This window comes from Nyctereutes procyonoides, unplaced genomic scaffold, assembly GCF_905146905.1.
Source record: "Nyctereutes procyonoides isolate TBG_1078 unplaced genomic scaffold, NYPRO_anot_genome, whole genome shotgun sequence".
Lineage (NCBI taxonomy): Eukaryota > Metazoa > Chordata > Mammalia > Carnivora > Canidae > Nyctereutes > Nyctereutes procyonoides.
In genome coordinates, this window is record NW_026575020.1 from 37399046 (window position 1) to 37421632 (window position 22587).

The 22587-nt window shown below is 55.7% G+C and overlaps 3 protein-coding genes across 8 annotated transcripts; 2 read left to right on the top strand and 1 right to left on the bottom strand.

The window, feature by feature from the left end:
* Positions 1 to 439: 439 nt before the first annotated feature.
* LCN2 (lipocalin 2) lies at positions 440 to 15357 on the bottom strand. Of its 3 annotated transcripts, none has more exons than XM_055337084.1 (9): positions 15191 to 15357; positions 9795 to 9954; positions 4207 to 4382; positions 3537 to 3673; positions 2064 to 2143; positions 1787 to 1906; positions 1450 to 1551; positions 756 to 786; positions 440 to 634 (listed from the first exon to the last, which is right to left on the bottom strand). In XM_055337084.1, exons 2-8 carry the CDS (start codon positions 9925 to 9927, stop codon positions 767 to 769), a joined length of 768 nt encoding a protein of 255 aa, XP_055193059.1. In that variant the 5' UTR covers positions 9928 to 9954; positions 15191 to 15357; the 3' UTR covers positions 440 to 634; positions 756 to 766. The 3 variants fall into 3 exon arrangements, with proteins under 3 accessions (XP_055193059.1, XP_055193049.1, XP_055193068.1); XM_055337074.1 differs by lacking the exon at positions 15191 to 15357 and adding an exon at positions 14851 to 15060; XM_055337093.1 differs by lacking the exons at positions 9795 to 9954; positions 15191 to 15357 and adding an exon at positions 14851 to 15060.
* On the top strand, positions 9948 to 10505 carry LOC129517332 (60S ribosomal protein L30-like). Its single transcript, XM_055337106.1, has one exon. The coding sequence runs from the start codon at positions 9948 to 9950 to the stop codon at positions 10275 to 10277; it is 330 nt and encodes a 109-aa protein (XP_055193081.1). The 3' UTR covers positions 10278 to 10505.
* Positions 15358 to 15937: 580 nt separating the features above from the next.
* Positions 15938 to 21768, top strand: PTGES2 (prostaglandin E synthase 2). 4 transcript variants are annotated; one of them, XR_008666112.1, is made up of 8 exons: positions 15938 to 16243; positions 18267 to 18464; positions 19105 to 19163; positions 19530 to 19679; positions 19886 to 20086; positions 20438 to 20555; positions 21231 to 21414; positions 21613 to 21768. XR_008666112.1 is itself a non-coding variant. In XM_055337960.1 (7 exons), the coding sequence occupies exons 1-7, from the start codon at positions 15974 to 15976 to the stop codon at positions 21351 to 21353; spliced, it is 1119 nt and encodes a 372-aa protein (XP_055193935.1). In that variant the 5' UTR covers positions 15938 to 15973; the 3' UTR covers positions 21354 to 21768. The 4 variants fall into 4 exon arrangements, 3 of the variants coding, with proteins under 3 accessions (XP_055193935.1, XP_055193954.1, XP_055193950.1); XM_055337960.1 differs by having other exon boundaries at positions 21231 to 21768; XM_055337975.1 differs by having other exon boundaries at positions 15941 to 16243; positions 18372 to 18464; positions 21231 to 21768.
* The last annotated feature ends 819 nt before the right edge of the window (positions 21769 to 22587 follow it).

Below are 22587 nucleotides of genomic sequence, written 5' to 3' on the forward strand. Positions count from 1 at the left end.
AGGGAAAGGGGACCACCTCCGGTGACCCTCTGTCCCTGGCACAGCCTCAAGCTGTGCACCCCTCTTACCCTGGCTGAGATCTTCCCCCATCTACAGGGTCCTGGTGAAGTGTGGGTGATAGCACCTCAGCCCCCTCAAACGCTTTCAGCTCCCTGGCCCTAGCTAGGCCCCTGCCATAGGACCTGCAGCAGGTAGCTGAACGTGGATGTAAGATGTGACCCATCAATGTGTTAAGAGGCAGAGGTGAGTGAGGGTTATTGCTGGTCTGGGTCTGGGCCTGGAGTTGGGAGCTGGATGTGTTCAGTAAATGCTGAACTCTGCTTCTGTGGCCTCCATCCCTCTCTGGGGACCACGATCTCTGGGAGTGATGCTAATAGGAGCCCTCCTTTGCTCTTCTCCCTCTCAGATAGCCCAGGGGTCAAGGAGCACAGGTTGGGAACCAGGTGGCATGTGTTTATTTAGCAAGCAAGGAGGAAGAGTTCCATCAGAAGGACAGCCTGGAGAGCAGCTGGTGGGCTATGCGGTAAGAAGGGTCTCATGGCTCTCTCGGTGTCCGGGTTGGTGGGGACAGCTGGGTGATGTCCTGGTCAGAGGTTGGTGTGAGGGCGACCGGGTGGAGAGAGACAGGGAGCACCTGAAAGGGAGTCAGGGGAATCAAGATGGCAGCAGTGCTGGTCAGGGGGGACAAAGGCAGGCCTGGGACTCCCTCCCACCAGCACTCTGGCCCCCATCAAGCCCTCCTGAGCCATACTCACCGCGTTCTCATTCACCCATCAATGCACTGATCTGTAGGGGACAGAGTGGTCAGCATGGGCAGGGGGGTTGGGGTGTTGTTCCCTGACCTCCAGGGCCCCTGTTTTTCCTTTGGGCCACCCTGGGCCCCAGCCTGGCCCAGCCACAGAAGATCTGGGGGTCCCCTTCTGGGATAGTACAGCAGAGGGCTGGCTGATGGGGGCGGGGAACTGGGAGAGAGACCTGAGGACGTGCAGACCTGAGTGACACTTCTCCAAAGGAGGCAGGTGAAGCCCAGCCACATGCCTGCTTGGGCATCAGGCCTTCTGCCAGCTTACCTGCTAAGTCCCGACAGCCCCTCAGCCTTGGGCCCCACTGCCGGAAGACAGGGGGCCTCCCAAGTCAATGGTGAGCAAGCCCCAGGCAAAGTGGGAGTTAGCCCAGGACAAGCAGAGGGAGGTGGAGGGAGTCAGGCAAGGAGACAGGAAACCTGGACCCTGGCTATCTGTCAGGGAGGAGCACTTGGGGCCCATGTTGCCGGGTGCCCCACAGACCCCTGGGTACAGCAGACTCTTCCTGAACCCAAAGTGGCTCCCAGGGACTCCAGTGACTGCTGCTGGGGCCCAAGTCTCCCCCTCTCCCCCCTTTCCCTAGTGGGGCAACATCAGGTTGGGACAGTCCCCACTTCCCCTTCTCTTCAACTTCGCCAAAGATTACCAATGGGGACAGGGAAGATGATGTGGTCTTCCATGAGGCCTATGGATTTGGCAAAACTGATGAATTTCTTCTTCAGTTCTGGGGGCAGCTCCTTCGTCCTCCCTGTAGTCAAGATGGCCGGTAAGTGGCAGGTGAATGCTCCAAAAATATCATTGAACACATGAAGGAGGCCTTAGACCCCTTCCTCATGATGGAGGTGGGGGGGGTGGTATCTGTGGAGAGATCTCTCTCCCATTTCCCAAGGGCTGGGGGGCGGGGAGCAGGTGGGATGGGCTTATCTTACTCCCTCACAAGCATGAGCAGGAGCCGGGCCCCAGAGGCCATAGTGTGGACCTACCATAGAGGGTGGTCTTGAAGTACTCCTGGCTTTTGTAGACTTTCCTGAAGTACACCAAGGCATACTGGTTGTAGTTGGTGGCCACCACTTGCACCAGGTAGCTCTGTACTCCAGGGTAAACTGCAGGGGGCGGATGGTAAGGGATCAGCCCATCCCAGCCCGGTGGAGGGACCTATTTCTCCCTAACCCTAACCCCCACACCCCCTGGCTGGGCGGTGTCTGTGCGGATCGCCCGGAAGGTCTGTGCCCCTGGAGACCCACCCTACTCAGGACTCACGCTGAATGTTGCCCAGGCTGAACTGGCCAGGCTGGAAACTTGGGACAAAATCTCTGTTCCAGTAGTCACAGCGCTCATTCCTGTGGAAGCAAGAGATGGGTGGTAAGATGGTGACAGCCTGGCAGTGCTTGGCTTCGGCTCAGGTCACTATCTCAGGATCCTGGGATTGAGCCCCACATCAGGCTCTGCACTCAGCACCAAGTCGGCTTGATGTTCTCTCTCCATCTCCCCTTGCCCCTGCCCTTGGTCGCGGGTGCACACACATGGGCATGTGTACACACTCTCTCTGTCTCTCTCTCAATAAATAAATACAATCTTTTTTTTTAAAGGGTGTCAGCCCCTCGTGCTGCAAGAGGCCTGCACCCCATCTTACTCCGATGGGTCTGGCTCTTCCCCACTGAGCCTATCCCAGCCTGTCCCTGCCTGCTCTGTCCTGAGCCACCTGACTCTCCTTCTGGCACCTACTGTCCTTCCCCCTTCAGGGCTGTTTCCCCTCAGTGGCCTTCCCTCCATCCTGTCTCCCCAACCCCAGGCATTTGTCCCCTACTCTCATCTTGTGGCTTCCTGCTATAAGCTCTCCTGGGGGATTCACTCTCCAAGGCTCCAGTCGGCTTGATGCCAAGGGACTCCCTTAGCTCTTGGGCCAACTCTGACGTCTCACCTGCGTCTCATCTGGTCCCCTGGCATCCCAGAGCTGATCTCCCCAAACTTGCCCTTCTTCTGTTCCCAGAACCACAAATGCCCTAGCCCCATCCCCCAAGTGCTAGAGCCAGAAAGCCATAGGAGTTGGGTAATCCTCAGTTCCCTCTCTGGGTCCTAATCTGTGCCTGATTCCCCCCTACCCCAGTCATCTCCCACCTGTGACTGGCCAGCCTCCCAGCTGCATCCTCTCATCCCTCTCCCTGTGGCAGCCAGACCTGTTCCTCACCAGACCCCTTTGGTACCGGTGCCTAAAGACCCTGCCACTGTGTCCAACGCCCCTGTCTAGGCTGCTCCTTGGCCCCTGCTCAGGGCAGCTACTTGATGGCTTCCTGAAGAAGCAGCTCTGGCAGGCCCTGTCCAGCAGCCGCTGCCACAAATGTTCCCGGCCTCCTTTTGAGGCATGTTGATTCCTCAAGGCCTGGCCTAGAGACCACCTCCCTGGAAGCCCTTGACGAAGCCCTCGGTGGGATTCCAGGCTGGATCCAGGGGCCCTCCCCTCCACTCTAGGACACCCCTGCTCTCTCTGTCTCGTTGCCCTGTGACTGTCTGTGTCCATCCCCAGGACTATCGGTGTGTCTGTGCTGAAGGGACCGATAGACATGGATCTAGAGAATGAAGGAAGGAATAAATGGAGGGGGATCCAGTTCCAAGCAGTAGGATGACCTTTCAGTTTAGGTCACTCCTTGGTACGACATCGGTCTGTCTCTTAGACCCCCAGGGTAGCCCCCACCCCAGGGCCCTTGTGCCCCCCCAGGAGGCGGTGGCTCTCACCTGAGTACGGTGGAGGTGACATTGTAGCTCTGGTCATCTTTCAGCTCATAGGTGGTGGTATACATCTTAAGCTGGCCATGTCCTTCTTTCTTTAATGTATTCCCTGCTATGCCGATGATGTACCATTTCCCCTGGAACTACAGTGGGTGCGGATGACAGGCAGAGCCCAGGAACAGCCCCTGGAGGGCCCTACTGCTCCGTCCCTGCAGACAGCTCTGGGCAGCCTGGCCAAGGGTCCCTCTAACTGGGCAGCAGGGACCCTGACTGGCCACACAGGCCTGTGGTGATGAAGGCTGCGGGAGCTGAAGGCTACCAGGCCAGGAGGGAGCCCTGAGTCTGGTAGGGATGGGGTGACCCTCGGCGAGTGGCCAGCTGACCTCCCTGATCCTGTTTCTTCATCATGCAGAGAGCCTGAAGCTTTTCCACCTCACTGGACTGTGGGGATTATGGAAGGGAGTGTGGACCTGGGAAGTTCTGCCCTAGTGACCCTTTTGTTGGCGAAGTTGGGGTGGGGATGGGGGCATGAGATGTGCCTTCCATTAGGGGACCCAAGGGCAGGCTGGGCTGAAGCCTGAGCCCATCCTGCCCTAACACGCTCTGCCTCTCCTCCCCTCTGTTTATACTCTGCCCTGGGCCTCCCTGCAGCAGGCTGCCCCTCCAGCCCCCTTACCTGGTCATGCTGGAAGTCAGGCTGCAGTGGCACCTTGAGCAGAGGCGGGGCTGGGATCAGACTTGGGGTGGAGTCCTGGGTCTGGACCTGCAAGGACCCCAGCAAGGCAAGGCCCAGCCACAGGAGAACTTGGGTCATGACTTTAGGGCTTAAGAAGCTGGTGTGCCAGATAGCAGCTGAAGAAGAGAAACTAGTGAGAAGGTTGCCCCAGGGGACCTTATTTATGGTCCCCTAGTCAGTTGCTCATTCCGGGGTGGGGCGATTTATCCTTTGCTAATCCAGAAAGGGTGAAGCAATTGCCCGCAACTCAGGCTGAAACATTTGGCAAGCTCTGACCCTTTCCCTGAGGTCAAGATTATGCAAGATGAGGGGCAGAAAGGCCAGGGAGGGGGGCAGGGATTCCCCAGAGCTCCACACCTCCGCAGGCACAAAGACGCCTTTGTGTGTGATCTGTGGTCTCCAGTCTGGACAAGCTGTCATCCCTGACCTCTAGAAGCCTCTGCTCAGCCCAAGCCCAGAGTGGGGTAAGTGTGGGGTAAGGCGGGAGAGAGGCCCCCTCCCCACACCTAATGAAAGCAGAGAATGCTTCACAGCAGCAGAGTACCTGCTACTTCTCGGTTTCCCTCCAGGAACAGGGGGACAGCTGTAAGTACACCTTACCGGCAAGGAAGGGAAGGATGGAATGTGTGCCCCACACTCCTGGAGCCCAGATCCTGGCTCTCCCAGGGACCCCACACCAGACCCTGGCCCAGGGTGAGATGTCCCTCTCCCTGCGAAGGCCCCCTGTCCCATGCCCCACTGTCAGGGCTGGACCCAGACCTCAGCTGACACCTAAGGGCTTGGCCCCTCCTGTGGGCCAAGTGGACAGAGACCCCAAGCTGGGCGTGCCAGTCGCAAATGAGACAGCTTGATAAAGCAGAGCTCTAAGGCTGCGATGCCAGCTCCATTTTGCTGGGAGGACCATGAAGGACATGCCCTGGACTGGATGAAATGGGCTGGGGTGCTAGGGCCCAAAGGGAGGGCTCTTTCTACCCTGTTACTCTGGACCCCAGGTACTCTGGGGTCACAGTGATGGCAAGGATTCATCCTCATTCTTGAGAGAGCAGGTATCAACCATCTGCTATCTCTGGTCAGCCTTGGGCTCTGGAGCCCAGGGGCCCAGGCCTAGGCCCCCAGAACTGTTTATGCCATGGCTGATCTCAGCTTTGTCCTGGAGGGAAGCAGTTTCCTCATGGGGGCCTGGCGGTCTATTGGAGGCAGTGAAGGGGCCCGGCCCCTGGGCAGTGTCCCCTAGAAGTCAGCAGGAGGCCTCACTGGCCTCAGGTGACCTCTGGGACCTCATTACTCCTCCACCTGCTACAGGGGAACCGGCTCCTCTAGTCTGGGCTTTGGGTGGTGGGTCCTGAGGGAAGGAGACTCTGGGAGTCCTGAGATGAGGGGTGAGGGTAGCGTCTACCTCCTCAAACACCAGGAAGGCCCCCAGAGGATCCCCACCCTCTCAGGCCTGTCAGGGTGATCAAAGAGCAGGAAGTGGGAATGTGCAAACTTTTGGGGTAATGATGCTGCCACCAAAGGCCACATACCCTCTGAAGGCACCAGTGGCCATCCCTGACCCCTCTCATCCCCACTCACAGCCCCAGGAGCTCCACTTCTGCTCCTTCTTTGACCTTTAAAGGTATCTTTGGGTTTGCAGTGACTGCTGGATACGAGGGAGGTCAAGCCCCAGAGACTTTTCACTAGGGGAGGGGCAGTGCCTCTCTGTCACTGGATGGAATATTCTAGACTTGAAAAGTCATGAGGCAAAGTGGTCAATGCTCCTTTGGTATGAATCCATACCCCTGGCTCCCCAGGGTATGAAGTGGGGAGGGGTTAGGGCCAGGTCTGCAGCCTGAGCAAACCAGGGCCAGGTGCAAGCAGGGGGAAGGCCCGGCTCAGAGGCGCCTGGTGGGACCCTGAGTCCCCTAGCTGTTGCCCACCCTTGCCCACCCCACCACTCCCACAGGCGCAAATGGATTCACTTATGTTAACAGCCCCGTGTTGGCAAGCTAAGACCTAACATCGCCTAACCCAACTGCAGTTTCGGCTCCGATGTACCCTGCCCCATGTAACCATTCCACATGCAATTTCTGGAACAGCACCCTGGAATTTACTGAGAGATCCCTTCTGTTACCCTAAAGAGGGTGACCTTGCCTAACACAATGGATTCTTTGATAATAATTTCCTTCTTTCTGTTGCCTCTCTACCTTCAAAAAACCTTTCCTTTTCTACAGCTCAACAAAGCTCCTCTCTATTTGCTAGATGGGATGCTGCCTGTAGTCATTCAATAAATCCAATTTGATGTTGTAAATTAGCTGAATTTGCGTTGTTTAACAGAGGCCAGGCACACACACAGGGCATCTCTATACAAGGCTGTCTCAGAGTTTGTTTTTTTTTTTTTTTTTTTTTTTTGTCTCAGAGTTTGTAAGCAAATCTGGTCTTCTCTTGGTGGTGGCTCCAGGCCTATCGCAGGCCCACTGGTCTTATCTGTCTGTTCTTATCTCTGTGTGGTCTCGCCTCAGCTGACACCTGGTGACAGCCACCTCATCACCCCTTCCTTCCCTATCTGCCTCTTCCCCCTGTTGGCCCAGCCCGGGAGCCGAGGGAGAAGAGGGGGACGAGGCTGTGTCCATGGATTTGAGGCTCAGCAGGGTGCAGTGTCCCAGTCATACTCTGGGGATCCAAGGACGGTCATATGACCGTAGCTGGGGCAGAGAGGTCAGGCCAAGCTGTGGCTGATCCCAGCCAACAAGATGTGGGCACTGAGCTGGTTGGAGCTGAGAGGAGGGGATTGGCTGGGTGTGCCCACTGCCCTGGGCCTGAGGAAGGGAGGAGTCCTACAGGGCTGTGGGGAAGAGGGTCAGCTCCAGATGGCACACCCACATCACAAGCTGAGACTTGGCACTCAGAGGAATGGGTGAGCACCATGGTGTGAACCTTCTGTGTGGACTCTGGCCAACTCCAAGGGCTCCACGGTAGACAGAGCCCTGAAGGCCACATTGCCCACTAATGTGAGCCCACAAGTCACACAGAAGCCTTGGGCCCAAGTCCCTCCTGGGAGAAGCCAGGACTGGGCCTTCCAAGTCCTGCTGTGGGTCTCTGCAGCAATGGCAGGGACTGTGGCAGGAAGTCGGGACAACTCCCCCACTGTTCCCGCAGGCGGCTCTCCCTGACCCACACGCCCGAGAGCAGAGGCTCCCGGGGACTGCATGGCCTCCGTGGAAGAACAGGCCCCACCTTTGTCTAATCACACAAAATGTACTCTGGCAATTTTTACATCTGAGGAATCCTGTCTAACCTCCTGGACAGGTTTCTAGAAGTTTGTGAGCAGTGTCTGGTCCAGCCCATAGCTGGGGCAAAAGCAACCCTCTCTCACCTGCTGGAAGGCTGGGATGGACATCCCCAGGAAGGGGGTCACTAGGCTTCTCAGAGCCAGGACCACACCTAGGAGGAGCGGCCAAGCGAGATGCCCCCAGGAGACCAGTCACAGTAGCAGAAACTCTTGGGGTCCAGAGATGAGCCCTCCTGGCCACTGCAGGTCAGAACACCCTGGAAGGGGAAGGCCTGCTCCTCCATAGCCTTGGCTTAAGTTTCTAGTTTGCAGAAGCAGCTTTCTAGCTCCCAGGCCCCATCTGTCATGCTAGGACTCACCAAGGAGCCTCAAGGATCTCCTTGCTCCTGCCCCTTCCACCTGGTGGGGACCTTGCTTATGGAAAAGCTCTGAAAGGCAACCCCTCTCTACACCTCCCACAAAACAACTGCTGGGTTCCTCTAGCTGCTGCCCACCCTGCGGAGGTGGGAGTCCTTTGGCCCTCTGGGCAAGGGCAGCAGGCCCTGCCATTCGAGGTCTCGGCCCAAGGCTGCCTCCTCAGTCTGGCCCTCAGGTACCTGGCCCAAGCATGCCTCCTAGCTGGTGCTCCTGCCTTTCACTCCAGGACCTGGACTCCCATGCAGCCTAGAGGGTCCATGATCACCACAGTGGGGCCTGGAGGCCACTGCTCTGGGCAGGGTCTACAGTGGGCACCAGGCATCTAGCAGGTGGTGGGTAGACACTGGACTCCCGTGGAGCTGGGCAGGAGGCACCTCTGCCTGGCAGGGTCCTGGCGCTGGGCGAGACCCCACTCCTCCTTGCTCTGTACCCTTCCTTCCTGGGTTGCAGCCCTGGGAGCCCCAGGAAAGGGCATCTCCACCTTGGCCATTCCTGCCTCCCCTCCCCCCTTGCTCCCTGCACGCCCCGGGCCCTTGGTTCGGCCTCTGTTGGACACCATCCAGGATGGCTCTCTTAAAAGGATGTTTCTCAGGGACACCTGGGTGGCTCAGTGGTTGAGCATCTGCCTTTGGCTCAGGTTGTGATCCCGGGGTCCTGGGATCAAACCCCGTATCAGGCTCTCTGCAGGGAGCCTGCTTCTCCCTCTGCCTCTGTCTCTGACTCTCTCTGTGTTTCTCATGAATAAATAAATAAAACCTTAAAAAAAAAGAAAAAAAGGCTGGTTCTCCTTTGTACCCTGAGAGACCGAGACGCATGAGAAAGTGCCCAGGTTCTGGAAGGGGGAAAAGAAAACAAATGTCTGAGAGGTACCTAGCTCTGACGAAGTCCTCCCAGGAGCTCAGGGGGTAGGGACTGCAGCCCTTCGGCCCCTCCGCATTCATCCTGGGCCCCTCCGCATTCATCCCAGGTGGAGGAAGGCCAGGGTCACTGTGGCTCCTCCTCACTCTCTGAGCTTATTTCTTATGGGGTGGGGTCTGTGGCTGAGCCGTTTCCTCTGGGGGATGGGGTCACGAGCAAGGCTGTGACAGGCAAATGACAAGGTTGGCCCCAAAGAAGAGAGTGTCCAGCCTCATACAGGGAAGGGGTCGACTTGGGCAAGTGGAGAGTGCGGTGAGGGGCCAGGGGGCTGGTGCAGGTTTGGAGGAAATGCTGAGAACATGCGAACCCTCTGTGGCAGCCAGAGCACACAGGGCACAGGTCTGGGTGCCTCTCTCTGGGCCCAGGGTCCTTCGGGTCTTGGGTGGGCACTGGTTTCCACCCCCGCAGGTCAGTGCAGCTGCGAGTGTCCCTCCTGAATTGCTCAGCCAAGTCTGCCGGGACTGGAGTGTTCTCGGCCCCTACCCCTTGGGCCCCTGGTACTAGACTGAATGCTTGTGTCATAACACCCCCATCCATTTGTATGTTGAAATATTTTTTTTTAAAGATTTTACTTATTTATTCATGAGACACACAGAGAGAGAGGCAGAGACAGAGGCAGAGGGAGAAGCAGGCTCCATGCAGGGAGCCCGAAGTGGGACACGATCCGGTGTCTCCAGGATCACACCCCAGGCTGAAGGGGGCACTAAATCGCTGAGCCACCTGGCTGCCCTGTATGTTGAAATCTAATCCTCAGTGTAGTAGTATTTTGAGGGGGGTTCCTTTGGTAGGTGATTAGATAATGAGAGTGGAGCTCTCGTGAATGGGATTAGTGCCTTTATAAGAGGCCTCAGAGAGGTCCCTCACCCCTTCTACCATGTGCAGTAAGAAGGCAGCCAGATCCATGAATCAGGAATCCAGTGCTCACCAGACACTGAATCTGTCTGCAACTTGACCTTGGACTTCCCAGCCAGGCTCCAGAGCTGTGAGAGATAAATTAAAACTTTTTTTTGCCTTTCTCTCTCCTGGCCGTTTTGGCAGCTGCTCTTGGTTGGGGCCATTCCTCATTTAAGGCAGGAGGATGGTGGCTGTGAAGAAGATGAAAAAGTCATTGGAGTCAATCAACTCTAGCCTCCAACTCATTATGCAAAGTGGAAAGTATATGCTGGGGTACAAGCAGATTCTGAAAATGATCAGACATGGCAAAGCGATGCGGGTCATCCTCGCCAACAACTGCCCAGCCTTGAGGAAATCTGATATAGAATACCATACCATGTTGGCCAAAACTGGTGTCCATCACTACAGGGGCAATAATATTAAATTGGGCACAGCATGTGGGAAATACAACAGAGTATGCACACTGGTTACCATTGACCCGGGTGATTGTGATACTATTAGACGCGTGCCATAACAGATGGGTGAAAAGTAAATCATGCAAAATTTTTCTTTAATAAAACTGACCAGAGCTTGTTCTAAAGGAAAAAAAAAAAAACATTTTTTTTTAAAAATTGGAGTATAGGGGATCCCTGGGTGGCTCAGCGGTTTGGTGCCTGCCTTTGGCCCAGGGTGCGATCCTGGAGTCCCAGGATCGAGTCCCACATCAGGCTCCCGGCATGGAGCCTGCTTCTCCCTCCTCCTGTGTCTCTGCTTCTCTCTCTCTCTCTCTCTCTCTCTCTCTCTCTCTCTCTCTCATAAATAAATAAATAAATCTTTAAAAAATAAAATAAAATAAAATTTGAGTATAGTTGACACAATGTTACATTAGTTTCAGGTGTACAAGATAGTGATTGGACTAAGTATGCTATGCCCCCCGCAAGCATACTTGCTTGCAGATACTGCTGCTGTGCAATATCAAGGACTATATTCCCTAAGATGCACATGAGAGATAAATTTCTGTTGTTTCTAAGCCACCAAATCTGCAGTATTCTCTTAGGACCGAGATAGTTATCACCCCACACTGCTGGATCTCCACGTCCTGGGCTGACTCCCCCACCCCACCCCTGGAGACCCCTGTCTTGGGCTACCTTTTCCTCCACATCCTTAAGTCCCCTGCTCAGCTGTACCCCTGATCTCCCCACAGCACCCTCTCTGAACAGTGAATTTCCTACTTTTAGCTATCTTCTGACTAGGCTGATTATTTCCCAAACCATCAAATTATTGCAACAAATCACCACAAACTTTTTGTCTTAAATGAACACATTCTGAAGGCCAGAAGTAAAAAATCAGAAGTTCTCTGTGCCAAAATCAAGGTGTGGGCAAGGCCACACTCCCTCCTGATGTTCCAGAAGACTGTTCCTCGCCTCTTCCAGCTTCTGGTGGCTGCTGGCATTCCTTGGCTGTGACTCCACTGTTCCAAACTCTGTCTGTCTTTGCATCCCCTTCTCCCCTGTGTATCTCACTTGCTTCTTTAAAGAGCACACATGTGATGACACACTGGGCCCACCTGGAAAATCTGGGATGACTTTCTCCCATCCAAGTTCCAACTCATTTGGAATAAGAGGTGAAGAAAGGACAGAAAATGAGAGAAGCAAAAGAAGGGAAAAACCAATCATTAGTTTTGAATGCTTGTCTTCTACTATTAAAATACTGGTCAGTTGTGAAAATAATTTTCTTCTTCTCTTGAAAATTTGAAAACCGAATGCACTCTGTGTCAGATTACGAATCAGGAATTAGAATACTGCCAATCTTCAAGAGAGGAAAAAAAATCTGGGCCATAAAAAGAAAAAAATAGCTTTATTTGCTTTTGAAGAGAATAATGTACACATTTAATTTTTTAAAAAATATTTTATTTGAGAGAGAGAGAGCACAAGCAGGGAGAGGGGCAGAGGTAGAGGGAGAAGCAGACTCTCTGCGGAGCAGGGAGCCCCATGTAGGACTCAATCCCAGGACCCTGGGATCATGATCTGAGGTAAAGGCAGATGCTTAACCAACTGAGCTACCCAGCTGCCCCTGTACACATTTAATTTATACACTTTGAAAATCGGATGTTAGCACATTAACCATTAAGGCATTTTGAAAAAGTAGTAATAAAGAAAAAAAATCTTTAATTTAATCACAGCTGCAAAAACTTTTTTTCCAAATAAAGGTACATTTACAGGTTCCAGGAATTAGAAAATGATTATATCTTTTGTGGGGGGTGCAGTTTTCAATCTGCCAAAGTCCCCTTGACCCACTCAGACCCTTTCTTCTCACACCCCAGGCCCTATCTGTTGTGTGCCTCATACCACATATCTGCTTACAAAGGGACTTGGGTTCACTGGTCCTGGGCAGTCTGGCCTGTGTGCGCAGCTGCAGTTGAGCTGCTCAAAGAGCTCCTCATCTCGCCAGCAGAGGGGCTTCAGAGCTCTGCTTTGTCCCACACAGGGCTTCTGGGTGCCCTGGAAGGTGCTGTGGCTGCAATGCGGGAGCCCGGCCTTCTGGTGTCTCCTTCTTGTGCTGCCTCACAATGCTCCCCTTCCTGCATGGCTAAGGGCTCCCACGAGGTCCCAAGTGTACACCAAGTGTTTTCTTGAGGGGGCGTGTGCCGTATTAGGAGCAGTGGGAAGTAGGTCTCCCGGAGGGCCTTGGGGTCCTTCCCCTCCCTGACTGGAGTCTCTCCCCTTCTATCTATGAATTATCCCTACTAGGAGCAGAGTGGGGAGGGAGCTGCTTCTCCAGCTCCTGCCCAGAGAGGCCTATTTTAAAGTCGTGGGGAAGATGGAGGGCTGACTTCTGACCTTGGAGATTATGGACTAGAGTTAGACTATTGCCAAGAAAAGTCAAGGCAGCTGGCTGGCTCAGCTGCTGCTGAAGAGAGAAGAGAGGGGGCAGTGGCCCAAGAGAGGCTGCTGCTCCAAGTAGGCAAGGAGGGGTGACCAGTCTTTCTGTTGTCTCTCTGCAACCCAAGTGGGCCTTGATCAGGATCTATTTGTGTGTGTGTGTGTGTGTGTGTGTGTGTGTGTTGTTTTTAAAAGATTTTATTTATTGGAGAGAGAGCGTGTGCATGCATGCACATAGAACCAGGGGTGAAGGCAGAGGGAGAAACAGACTATCCACTGAGCAGGGAGCCTTACTCGCAGGATCCCAACCCCATGATCCCAGAGATCATAACTGGAGCCGAAGGCAGATGCTCAACCATCTGAGCCCTTATCCAGGTGCCTCGAGTAGGATCTATTTGAAAAGCAATCATAGCTGAACAGGAGCCTGGACATTTTGAAGAGCGCTCTCTCTGCCAGACAACCAGATGTAGCTGAAGCCAAAGCTGAATACCTGGCTAGGTTCACAACAAACAAGGGACACGCCTAGTCTCAAGTGTGTGCTTTATTTATTTATTTATTTTTAAGATTTTTTTTTATTTATTTACGACAGACACAGAGACAGAGAGAGAGAGGCAGAGACACAGACAGAGGGAGAAGCAAGCTCCGTGCAGGGAGCCTGACATGGGACTTGATCCCTGGTCTCCAGGATCATGCCCCAGGTGGAAAGTGGCACTAAACCTCTGGGCCACTGGGGCTCCCCTATTTATTTATTTTTTTAAAGATTTTATTTATTTATGAGAGACACAGAGAGAGAGTGGCAGAGACACAGGCAGAGGGAGAAGCAGGCTCTACGCAGGAAGCCCGATGTGGGACTCAATCCTGGGACTCCAGGATCACACCCTGGGCTGAAGGCAGCACTAAACCGCTGAGCCACCGGGATGCCCAAGTGTGTGCTTTAGAATAGAGAAAGGCTGCAAAGTCACGAGAAAAGTGTCCTGAGTAAAAGTTTAGAAAAGAAAACATGGAATGCAAAGAAAATAGAATGAGAACATGAAGACAAGAAATTAATAGAAACAAAGTTACAATAGGAATATCAAAGTAAAAAAAAACTGAGGTTCCCTGGGCATTAAGTAAGGCTCTTTGTTCAATGCTGGCCAGAAACAGGAGGCCCCTGGCTGCAATGAGTCAAGAAAGAAACTGTAGGGGGATCCCTTGGTGGCGCAGCGGTTTGGCGCCTGCCTTTGGCCCAGGGCGCGATCCTGGAGACCCGGGATCGAATCCCACGTCGGGCTCCCGGTGCATGGAGCCTGCTTCTCCCTCTGCCTATGTCTCTGCCTCTCTCTCTCACTGTGTGACTATCATAAATAAATAAAAAAAAAATAAAAAAAAGAAAGAAAGAAACTGTAGGGACAGAGGGCAGTGAGACTGCCCTAATATCCTGCCTAATCTTGACCAAAAGGACCAAAGGAAAATTCTGCCAGGTATTTTGGTGGAGGTGCTGGTCACTGAGTTTCCATTCCATAGTTGGCAAATGTGGAGCAGCTGCCAGGCACGCAAAAAAGAGGAGTCTCTATGGCACAAGACTCTCTAGCCTCTAGTCTGTCCCCATTCATTTTTCCATTAAATCCTTACACATCTCAACGCAGGAGATACTGCTCATTATTCTTGTTTTATAGATGGGGAAACAGGTTGGAAAAGGTGAAAAACAGCTGATGGTTCTCCCTCCACCACCATTCCCACCCGCCCCCACCCCCCCACCGCAGTGCTGCGCAGGCAACAGGCTGCGCTGTAAGCAGGTCACAGGCGCCAAGGCTCCGGGTCGCACCAGCCAAGGTGGCTGGGGAAGCTGACTCAGCAGGGCGGGTTCGCCCACCCAGGCAGCCCCTCCTGCTAAGCCAAGACGGCCCACCCGCCCCACCCCCTCAGGAGCCTCCGTGTGCTCACGGACTACAGGGAGTGGCTGGAGCAACTGTCTAAAGGGCGAGTGAACCTGAAGTGGCCTCAGTTTCCCCGACTGTAAAACGGGGCGGGTTGCCCGCAGTTCTTCAATGCTGCGGGTTTCCAGGGACCCACTCACGGGTGCTCGCCCTGAACCCCCGGGCCGGCGCCTGCAGCCGCAACCCACCCAGGGGCGAGGGGAGAGAGGCTCCTGCGGTCCCCTCCAAGCCCCCAGCCTGGCCCCGGCCCCCATTCCCAGGAGGGCAACCCTGGGAAAGCAAAGGTCGCTTCGGCAGTCCCCCGGGTCACCTGCTTCCCCGAAGCCGTCGTCCTCGCCTTCCGCGCCCGCCTCCACCGGCAAGCCCAGGTCCCCGACATTGCGGGCCCTCCGCGACGAGGGAAGGCGGCGACCGTCGAGCGGACAGCGGGCGCGGGGCGGAAGGCCGAGCAGCAGGGTGGCGCGCTGGGGCGCAGGGGGGCGGCGCGGGGGAACGCCTCCCGACCCCCGGGTCGGCCGCACAGAGGCTCCGCCCCACCCCGTCAGGCTCCGCCCGCCACGCCCGGAGCTCTCGCACTTCCCCCAGCGCCCAGCGAGCCGAGCTCTGTCGCCGCCCCGCGGTGGCACCCCTCTACCCGCCCACGGCCTGACCGGTCCTGGATCTCCGCCTTTTCCCGGAATCCCGCTCCTCTGCCGGCCGTCGGGCGGAGCCATCCGGGGCTGCCCACCGAGAAGCCTAGGTGCGGGGGGCCTGGGCCCTCAGCTACGGCGAGCGAGCCCCGCAGAGGGGCGGGGACAGCCTGGCACCTGCCCTCGGCGCGTCCTCGGCGGGGACCTGCGGGTCGGCTAACCTGCGCCTCCGCGTGGGCGAAATCTGAGACACGTGGTCCCTAAGGCCCCCTTGTGTGTATGGAAAATTTTATGGTTCGGGACACAGAAGAAACAGTGCAGCGGCGCGGGAGGGCAGAAAGAGCCCTAGTCCTGGCACCAGGCCTGGGCCGGCTGTTCCGCGGCTCTCCCGGACCCATGCTGTGGCCCTTTCCCAGACATTCTGAAGGGCTCAGTCTCTTTCCATTGGGTGCATGAGGTAGAAGTTAATAAACACACATTCCGGACGACGCTGAGACCCAAAGTCCACATGGCGGGTTCCTGCATTGGGCCCCGGGTCACCACCGAGAGCGGTTACATCGCGTGTTCAGAAGCCGGGCATTTAGCGACTCCCAGATATCCCAGAGTGTTTCTGTGGCTCTGACGAGTGCGGGGAAACTGGGCGCCCGGGACGCACGCCCAGTCCCTCCGGGGCTGTTCTTCCCCTCTCGGCGTCACTGTCACCCCTGGCAACCCTCCGGCGACGGAGCCCCGCCCCTTTAAGGGGAGCCTGATCCCCGGCGGTCTTCGTTTCGCGCGCCCGCCTGCGGCTCCGGCGGAGCGAACATGGCCCAGGTCGCGCGGGCGCCGTGGCCGGTCCGGTACGCTCTGGCCTGGAGGCTGGGCGGTCGCCTCCCGCCGGGACTCCCCGCGCACAGTCGGGCCGGCTTCGCGGGAGCGGCAGGAGGCCAGGGCCCCGCTGCCACCGCCCGCAAGGGGAGCCCGCGGCTGCTGGGAGCGGCGGCGCTGGCCCTGGGGGGTGTCCTGGGGCTGTACCACACCGCGCGGTGGCACCTGCGCGCCCAGGACCTCCGCGCCCAGCGCCCTGCCGTGCAGGTAAGGCCGGGCCGAGCCGAGCCGAGCCGAGCCGAGCCGCGGGCTGGGATCCGCGCCGAACTTCGGGACTTCTGGTGGGGTCGGGTATCCCCTCTTCCGTCCGTTCGTGACCTTGGGCAAGTGACTTGGTTTTAGGTCTCTGAGCACTTAGCGTCCTCATCTGTGCAATGGGGTCGCCATTGATGCCAGCTAACTAGTATTGTTGTCTTTGTCTTAAGGTGGTTTTCTTTTCTTTTCTTTAAGATTTTATTTATTTATTTATGAGAGAGAGGGAGAGAGAGAGAGGGAGGGAGAGAGAGAGAGAAGCAGGCTTCATGCCAGGAGCCCGACACGGGACTCGATCCCGGGACTCCAGGATCAAGCCCTGGGCCAAAGGCAGGCGCTAAACCGCGCTGAGCCACCCAGGGATCCCCTTAAGGTGATTTTCTATCGTGTTTTCAGACCTTTTTAATGGAAAGATTTGGAGATTACAAGAAAGGGAAAGAAAGCCTCCTTCAGAGTTCATTACTTTCTAAACATTTTGTCTTTTGGAAAGTAATAAACGTTCCCCAAACCCTCCCACTGTCTTCACATCATAAGGTTATGTATTCGTTTATTAGTGTTAATATTTTTAGGGAACACACGACCCCTGGATTCTCTGGATTCTAGGCCCTGAGACAGAGAACCGATGACCCCTAGATTACAGGCCCTGAGACAGAGAGTGGCAAGGAGGTGTCCACTAGCTGGGTGGTGGTCCAGGTGCCCTTGCAGCCCTCCATACACAGCACCAAAATGACCACCATCCACCCACAGGTGCCCCTTCCCTGGGCCCAGGGAAATAGGGTGGTAGGAGGGGAGTGGGATTCTCTTATCTCTCTGCCCACCACCAACCATGGTCCAGCTTCAGTGTCGCATCTGAACAGTGATGGAGGGGGACTGCTGCTGTGGCATGCATGCATGCATTTATTATTTATTTGTTTGTTTGTTTATTTATTTGTTATTTATTTGAGAGAAAGAAAGCATCAGTAGGGAGAGGGGCAGAGGGAGAAGCAGGCTCCCCGCTGAGCAGGGAACCCAATGTGGGGCTTGATCCCAGGACCCTGGAATCATGACCAGAGCTGAAGACAGATGCTTAACCAACTGAGCCACCCAGGGACCCCTGTTGTGGCTTTTTTTTTTTTTTAATTTTTATTTATTTATGATAGTCACACACACAGAGAGAGAGAGAGGCAGAGACACAGGCAGAGGGAGAAGCAGGCTCCATGCAGGGAGCCCGACGTGGGATTCGATCCCGGGTCTCCAGGATCGCGCCCTGGGCCAAAGGCAGGTGCCAAACCTCTGCGCCACCCAGGGATCCCCCTGTTGTGGCTTTTAAACATGAATATGTAGCAAGCTTACCTGGGGCTTACCTGCTGAACTCACAGATACAGGCCCAAGGCCCAGATACAACCCTCCCCACTTTGGAGATTTGAGGTAGACCCTGCTCCGGAAAATGCTGGGCTCTGCCCCCTTACCCAGACGTCCCTTGGGTGGAGGGAGTGGGGGTGGGTCCTCCAAGTTGAAACAATTGCCCTGCATCTTGAGTGGCACATTGGAGATGTATGATATGGTCTTGGGACAGTAGATGAGGAGAGGGATGCCTGGGTGGCTCAGTGGTTAAGCGTCTGCCTTTGCTTCTAGAATTCTGGGATCGAGTTCCGCATCGGGCTCCTGCACTGAAGCCTGCTTCTCCTCCCTCGACCTGTGTCTCTGCCTCTCTCTGTTGTCTCTCATGAATAAATAAATAAAATCTTTTAAAAGGAAAAAAAAAAGGAGGAGAGGTGTCTGATGTTGAACAGAGACCTGAAGATTCATCCATCCTACCATATACTTCCTGCCTGAGGGGGGTGTGGTATGAGCTCTCTGCCACCTACCCCACCCCCCTCACCATTCCATCTGAGGGTCTCAAGGTCATCCTCAGAGACTCCCTTGGGAGAAGTTTGCTTAAGGGTGGGGGCCTGGGCACCAGGCTTCAGATGCCCCCCTCCCTCTGCTCCCCACCCAGCTCTCCCTGTCCAGTCGCCTGCAGCTGACCCTGTACCAGTACAAAACATGCCCCTTCTGCAGCAAGGTCCGTGCCTTCCTCGACTTCCACGCCCTGCCCTACCAGGTGGTGGAAGTGAACCCCGTGCGCAGGGCCGAGATCAAGTTCTCCTCCTACAGAAAGGTGCCCATCCTGCTGGCCCAGGAAGGAGAGAGTTTGGTGAGCCTCAGGGAGCAACCCCCTGTGTCCTGGCTTGTCCTGGGGTACCCCCGAGTCAGGCCCTGCTCTGCAACTCTAGAAGAATGTGGACTCTTTGGGCCTCGCTAAGGATTATGAACCAGCTGGGCCTAAGGGAGGCAGAGCATCACAGAGGTCAACAGTGTAAGCTCTGAAATCAGGGCGGCCTGGGCTCAAGGTGGGGCTCTGCCTCTCCCTGGTTATGTGACTTGGGGCCAGTCACTTAGCCTCTCTGAGCTTGCTTCTTCATTAATTAACAGAGGACCATAGTGCTTGGCTCCTAGGGTGTAGCTTCTAGAGTCCACCCTGCCCCTCAGTGCCTGGGAGGGCAGGCAGGTGAGTGGGCAGGGCCCAGACGTTAGGTCCTCCCTAAACCCTCCTTCCCATTAGCCACACTTGGGTCTCCCTTACTCAGGATGGGTCTGAGGGGATGGGCAGGGACTAGGCTCAGTGGGCATCGATTTTGGGAGGATGAACCCCCAGGGATGGACAAACAATGCCAGGGTTCCACCCAATTTCCTTAAATGCCTGGTGTTTATTTTTAAAGAACCCTGATGATCCTGCTGGTGGCCAGGCAACCCCTGCCCACTCCCCCAATTTAAACCAACCTCTTGTCCTCCAGCAACAACTGAACGATTCCTCTGTCATCATCAGTGCTCTCAAGACCTACCTGGTGTCGGGGTAAGGAGCCCCTCAGAGGCCCAGGCTGGCACTACATTTTGTCCCTTTTATCCCCTGAGAGGCCTTGCCTGGGTCCCTCCGGGGGAGCAGGGTGGGGCTGCTGCAGGATCGTTTCTACTCTGAGAGCCCCCTTCTCTCCTCTGTACATCTTGCTCTGTCAGGGAAGTGCTTCTGGTATTTGCCCCAAGCCCTGCTTGCTGCAGGACCTCCTCTGGCACCACCAGAGGGCAGAAAGCTTCTGTTGGCTTGGTCCTGGTTCTGCCCCAGAGCTGGTCCGGCCAGGGTAGATATCTACCCTGAGCCGGTGACAGCTCAGCCTCCCAGAGGAGGATGTAGTTGGGGTGAGACTCTCGATGTCTCCCAAAGGCAGCCCCTGGAAGACATTATCACCTACTATCCACCCATGAAGGCTGTGAACGACCAGGGAAAGGAAGTGACTGAATTCTGCAACAAGTATTGGCTCATGCTAGATGAGAAAGAGGCCCAGCACCTGTATGGTGGGAAGGAGGCGAGGACGTAAGTGAGGCTGGGGCAGGTCCCAGGAGGTGGCGGGAGCAGGGTCTTCCGGGTAGGGGTGGGAGTGGGGACAGACTGAGCGAGACACTGTGAGCAGGAAACAGTGTGTAGACAGTGCACCTGCTCCCACACCTCCCAGGCCCTGGCTTGACAGCCTACCTGGCCTGCCCTCTGTCCCCCTCTCTGTCCTCCCACCTTGTCCACAGGGAGGAGATGAAGTGGCGGCAGTGGGCAGATGACTGGCTGGTGCACCTGATCTCTCCCAACGTGTACCGCACTCCTGCTGAGGCCCTGGCTTCCTTTGACTACATTGTCAGGGAGGGCAAGTTCGGGGCAGTGGAGGGTGCCGTGGCCAAGTACATGGGTGCAGCTGCCATGTACTTCATCAGCAAGCGGCTCAAGAGCAGGTGATGGTGCCTGTGTGCGTGTGCGTGTGCGTGTGCGTGTACGCGCCTGGGGGCCCACTGTCCCTGAGCCCCTCATATAAGCTGAGCCAAGACTCAAAGTCAGAACTCCCAGTTGCCTCCACCACCCCAGGGGAAGCAGACTGGCCTAGATGCCTGCTTTATGCCTTTTTCTGCTCTTTTCTCTGTGTTGGGTCTCTTGTCCATTGGTCTTGGCCTCCCTGTCTGGGGCAGATGATAACTGATTATTGCAGTGCCCCTCAGGGGAGCAGCCCTGGCTCCCTAGCCTTCCTGTTTTCCCAACCTGGGGGGAGGGTTGGAGTTCCCCTGATGGACTTTCCCCTCCACACCTAGGCATCACCTCCAGGATGACGTTCGTGAGGACCTCTATGAGGCTGCCGACAAGTGGGTGGCAGCCGTGGGCAAAGACCGACCCTTCCTGGGGGGCCAGAAGCCAAACCTGGCTGATCTGGTGAGTGTGGTGGTGGCAGGGGGTGCCCAGACTTGAGGGACCTGTTTGGGCAGAGGAAGCCCACATGTAGGCAATACCTATATCTCACAGCATTCCCACTCTGGAGGCACCTGGCTCCATACGAGGAACTGTCTTGCTTCACATAACTGACAGGTTCAGGGTGGGGGTGGAGGGTTGGCTTCAGGCCCAGCTGGATCTAGAGGCTCAAGTGATATTACCAGGGCTCAGCCTCACCTGTTGCATCTCAACCCCTTGGAGTTGGCTTTAGCCTGAGGCAGACCTGGGTCCCATGCTCCATGCTTACACCCGACAAAAGTCTGGGGACACTGTCTTGTTGGCCTGGCTTCAATGCCAAGCCTTGAAGCAATTCTTCAAGTCAGGGTGGAATATGTTGATTGCCAGGTCCAAATCTTAGAGCTGGGTGGTTGGGTCCCCGATCCTCAAATCTCAGGACCTAAGAGTGGGGTCAGACATTTTTCCAAAGGAAATTCTGGAGGTGGAGTTTGTTGCCCAGATAGGGAGTGTGGGTGCAGGGTAGGCAAAAACCTATAGAAATCCCACACTCTTCACCCAAAGCCCCAGTGAGCCCTCTCAGAGAGGAGGGTGATGGGCCCCAGGGCACACAGCTGGTGGAGGACAGGGCAGTGTGGACACCCACTCTGTACCCACCCGCAGGCAGTGTATGGTGTGCTGCGTGTGATGGAGGGCCTGGAGGCCTTTGATGACCTGATGCGTCATACCCGCATCCAGCCCTGGTACCTGCGTGTGGAGAAGGCCATTGCTGAGGCCCCCCAGTGACCCGAGTGTCCTCAGGGAGGCAGCAGAAGAAACACCGGCTGCCGGAGACCAGGACTGCTGGGTCAGCACTTGGTGCTGTGCTGTGGTGGAGGGTGGGGGTGGGGGTAGGCGTGATCATTCTGCCTCTTGCCCACCCCCAGCCCTCCAGCTCCCTCAATTCTCACACCAGACATATCCCCTGAGGGCCACAGAAGGCTACTCCTCAGCCCCAGGTGGCTGACCCACCCCTGCCCCCTATCTGGGGCCTCCCTCTCTTCAGCTCTTCTCTGGGACTCTCAGGGGCTGCTCTGTCCACAGAGGAAGCGGGAACAGTCTGGCTTTAGAAGATTTCATCCCTGGCTCCTCCTGGTTCCTGCTTCCCAGGTTCCCCTGGGACTGCGTGTCACGTTTGCAATAAAGAAAGGTTTGCTGCTGCCTTGGTGGTGGTGGTGTTGTCCTGGGGGTTTGTGCCGGAGTGCTGTGTGTGACTGCTGGTTAACAGAGGCTTCAGAACGAGGCCATGCCCAGCCCTGGTCGGAGCTGCTGTTTGTCCGGTGCCTACTGGGTGTCAGGCCTGGGGTGAAGGACTTAGCAGGCTTTGTGTCACATAGACCTTGGAACACCAGGATAAGTAGCCAAGAGGCTTGAGATGTGCCAGGGTGCAGGTCCAGTTCTGCCCCTCACTTACTGTGGGACTCTGGGCAGTGACACCCTCTCTGAGCCTCCATGTCCTCATCTGTCAAATGGGCATAATGATAGGCTCCACCTCAAGGGGAAATTGCAAGGGTTTGAATAGGAGAAGGACGCCCCTCTCGGGGCAGGGGCTAGAGTGGCTTCAGTCCCAGCCCTGGGTAGGGGGCCTTGGGACAGGGGTCTGTAGGGAAAAGCCAGCTCTGGGAGCCAGGGGGGCAATAAGTAGAGTCCCATTCTGAGCAGAGCGCCCTGGGTCAGGGGGTGCCATTACCCTGGTTCTGGTAGATGAAGAACACAGTGGTCTCCAGAGGCCTGACAGGTGGCCAGTGGGCCAAACTCTACTCACTGGGCTCTCCGACTCCCCCAGACCTCTCAGGAGAGTCTGATAATTTTATTTTCTTTCTTTATTTATTTTTAAGATTTTATTTATTTATTTGACAGAGAGAGAGCACAAATCACAGGAGGGGCAAAAACAGGTTCCCTGTGGGGCTCGATCTTGGGACTCTGGGATCATGATCTGAGCTGAAGGCTGACACGTAACCAACTGAGCCACCCGGACACC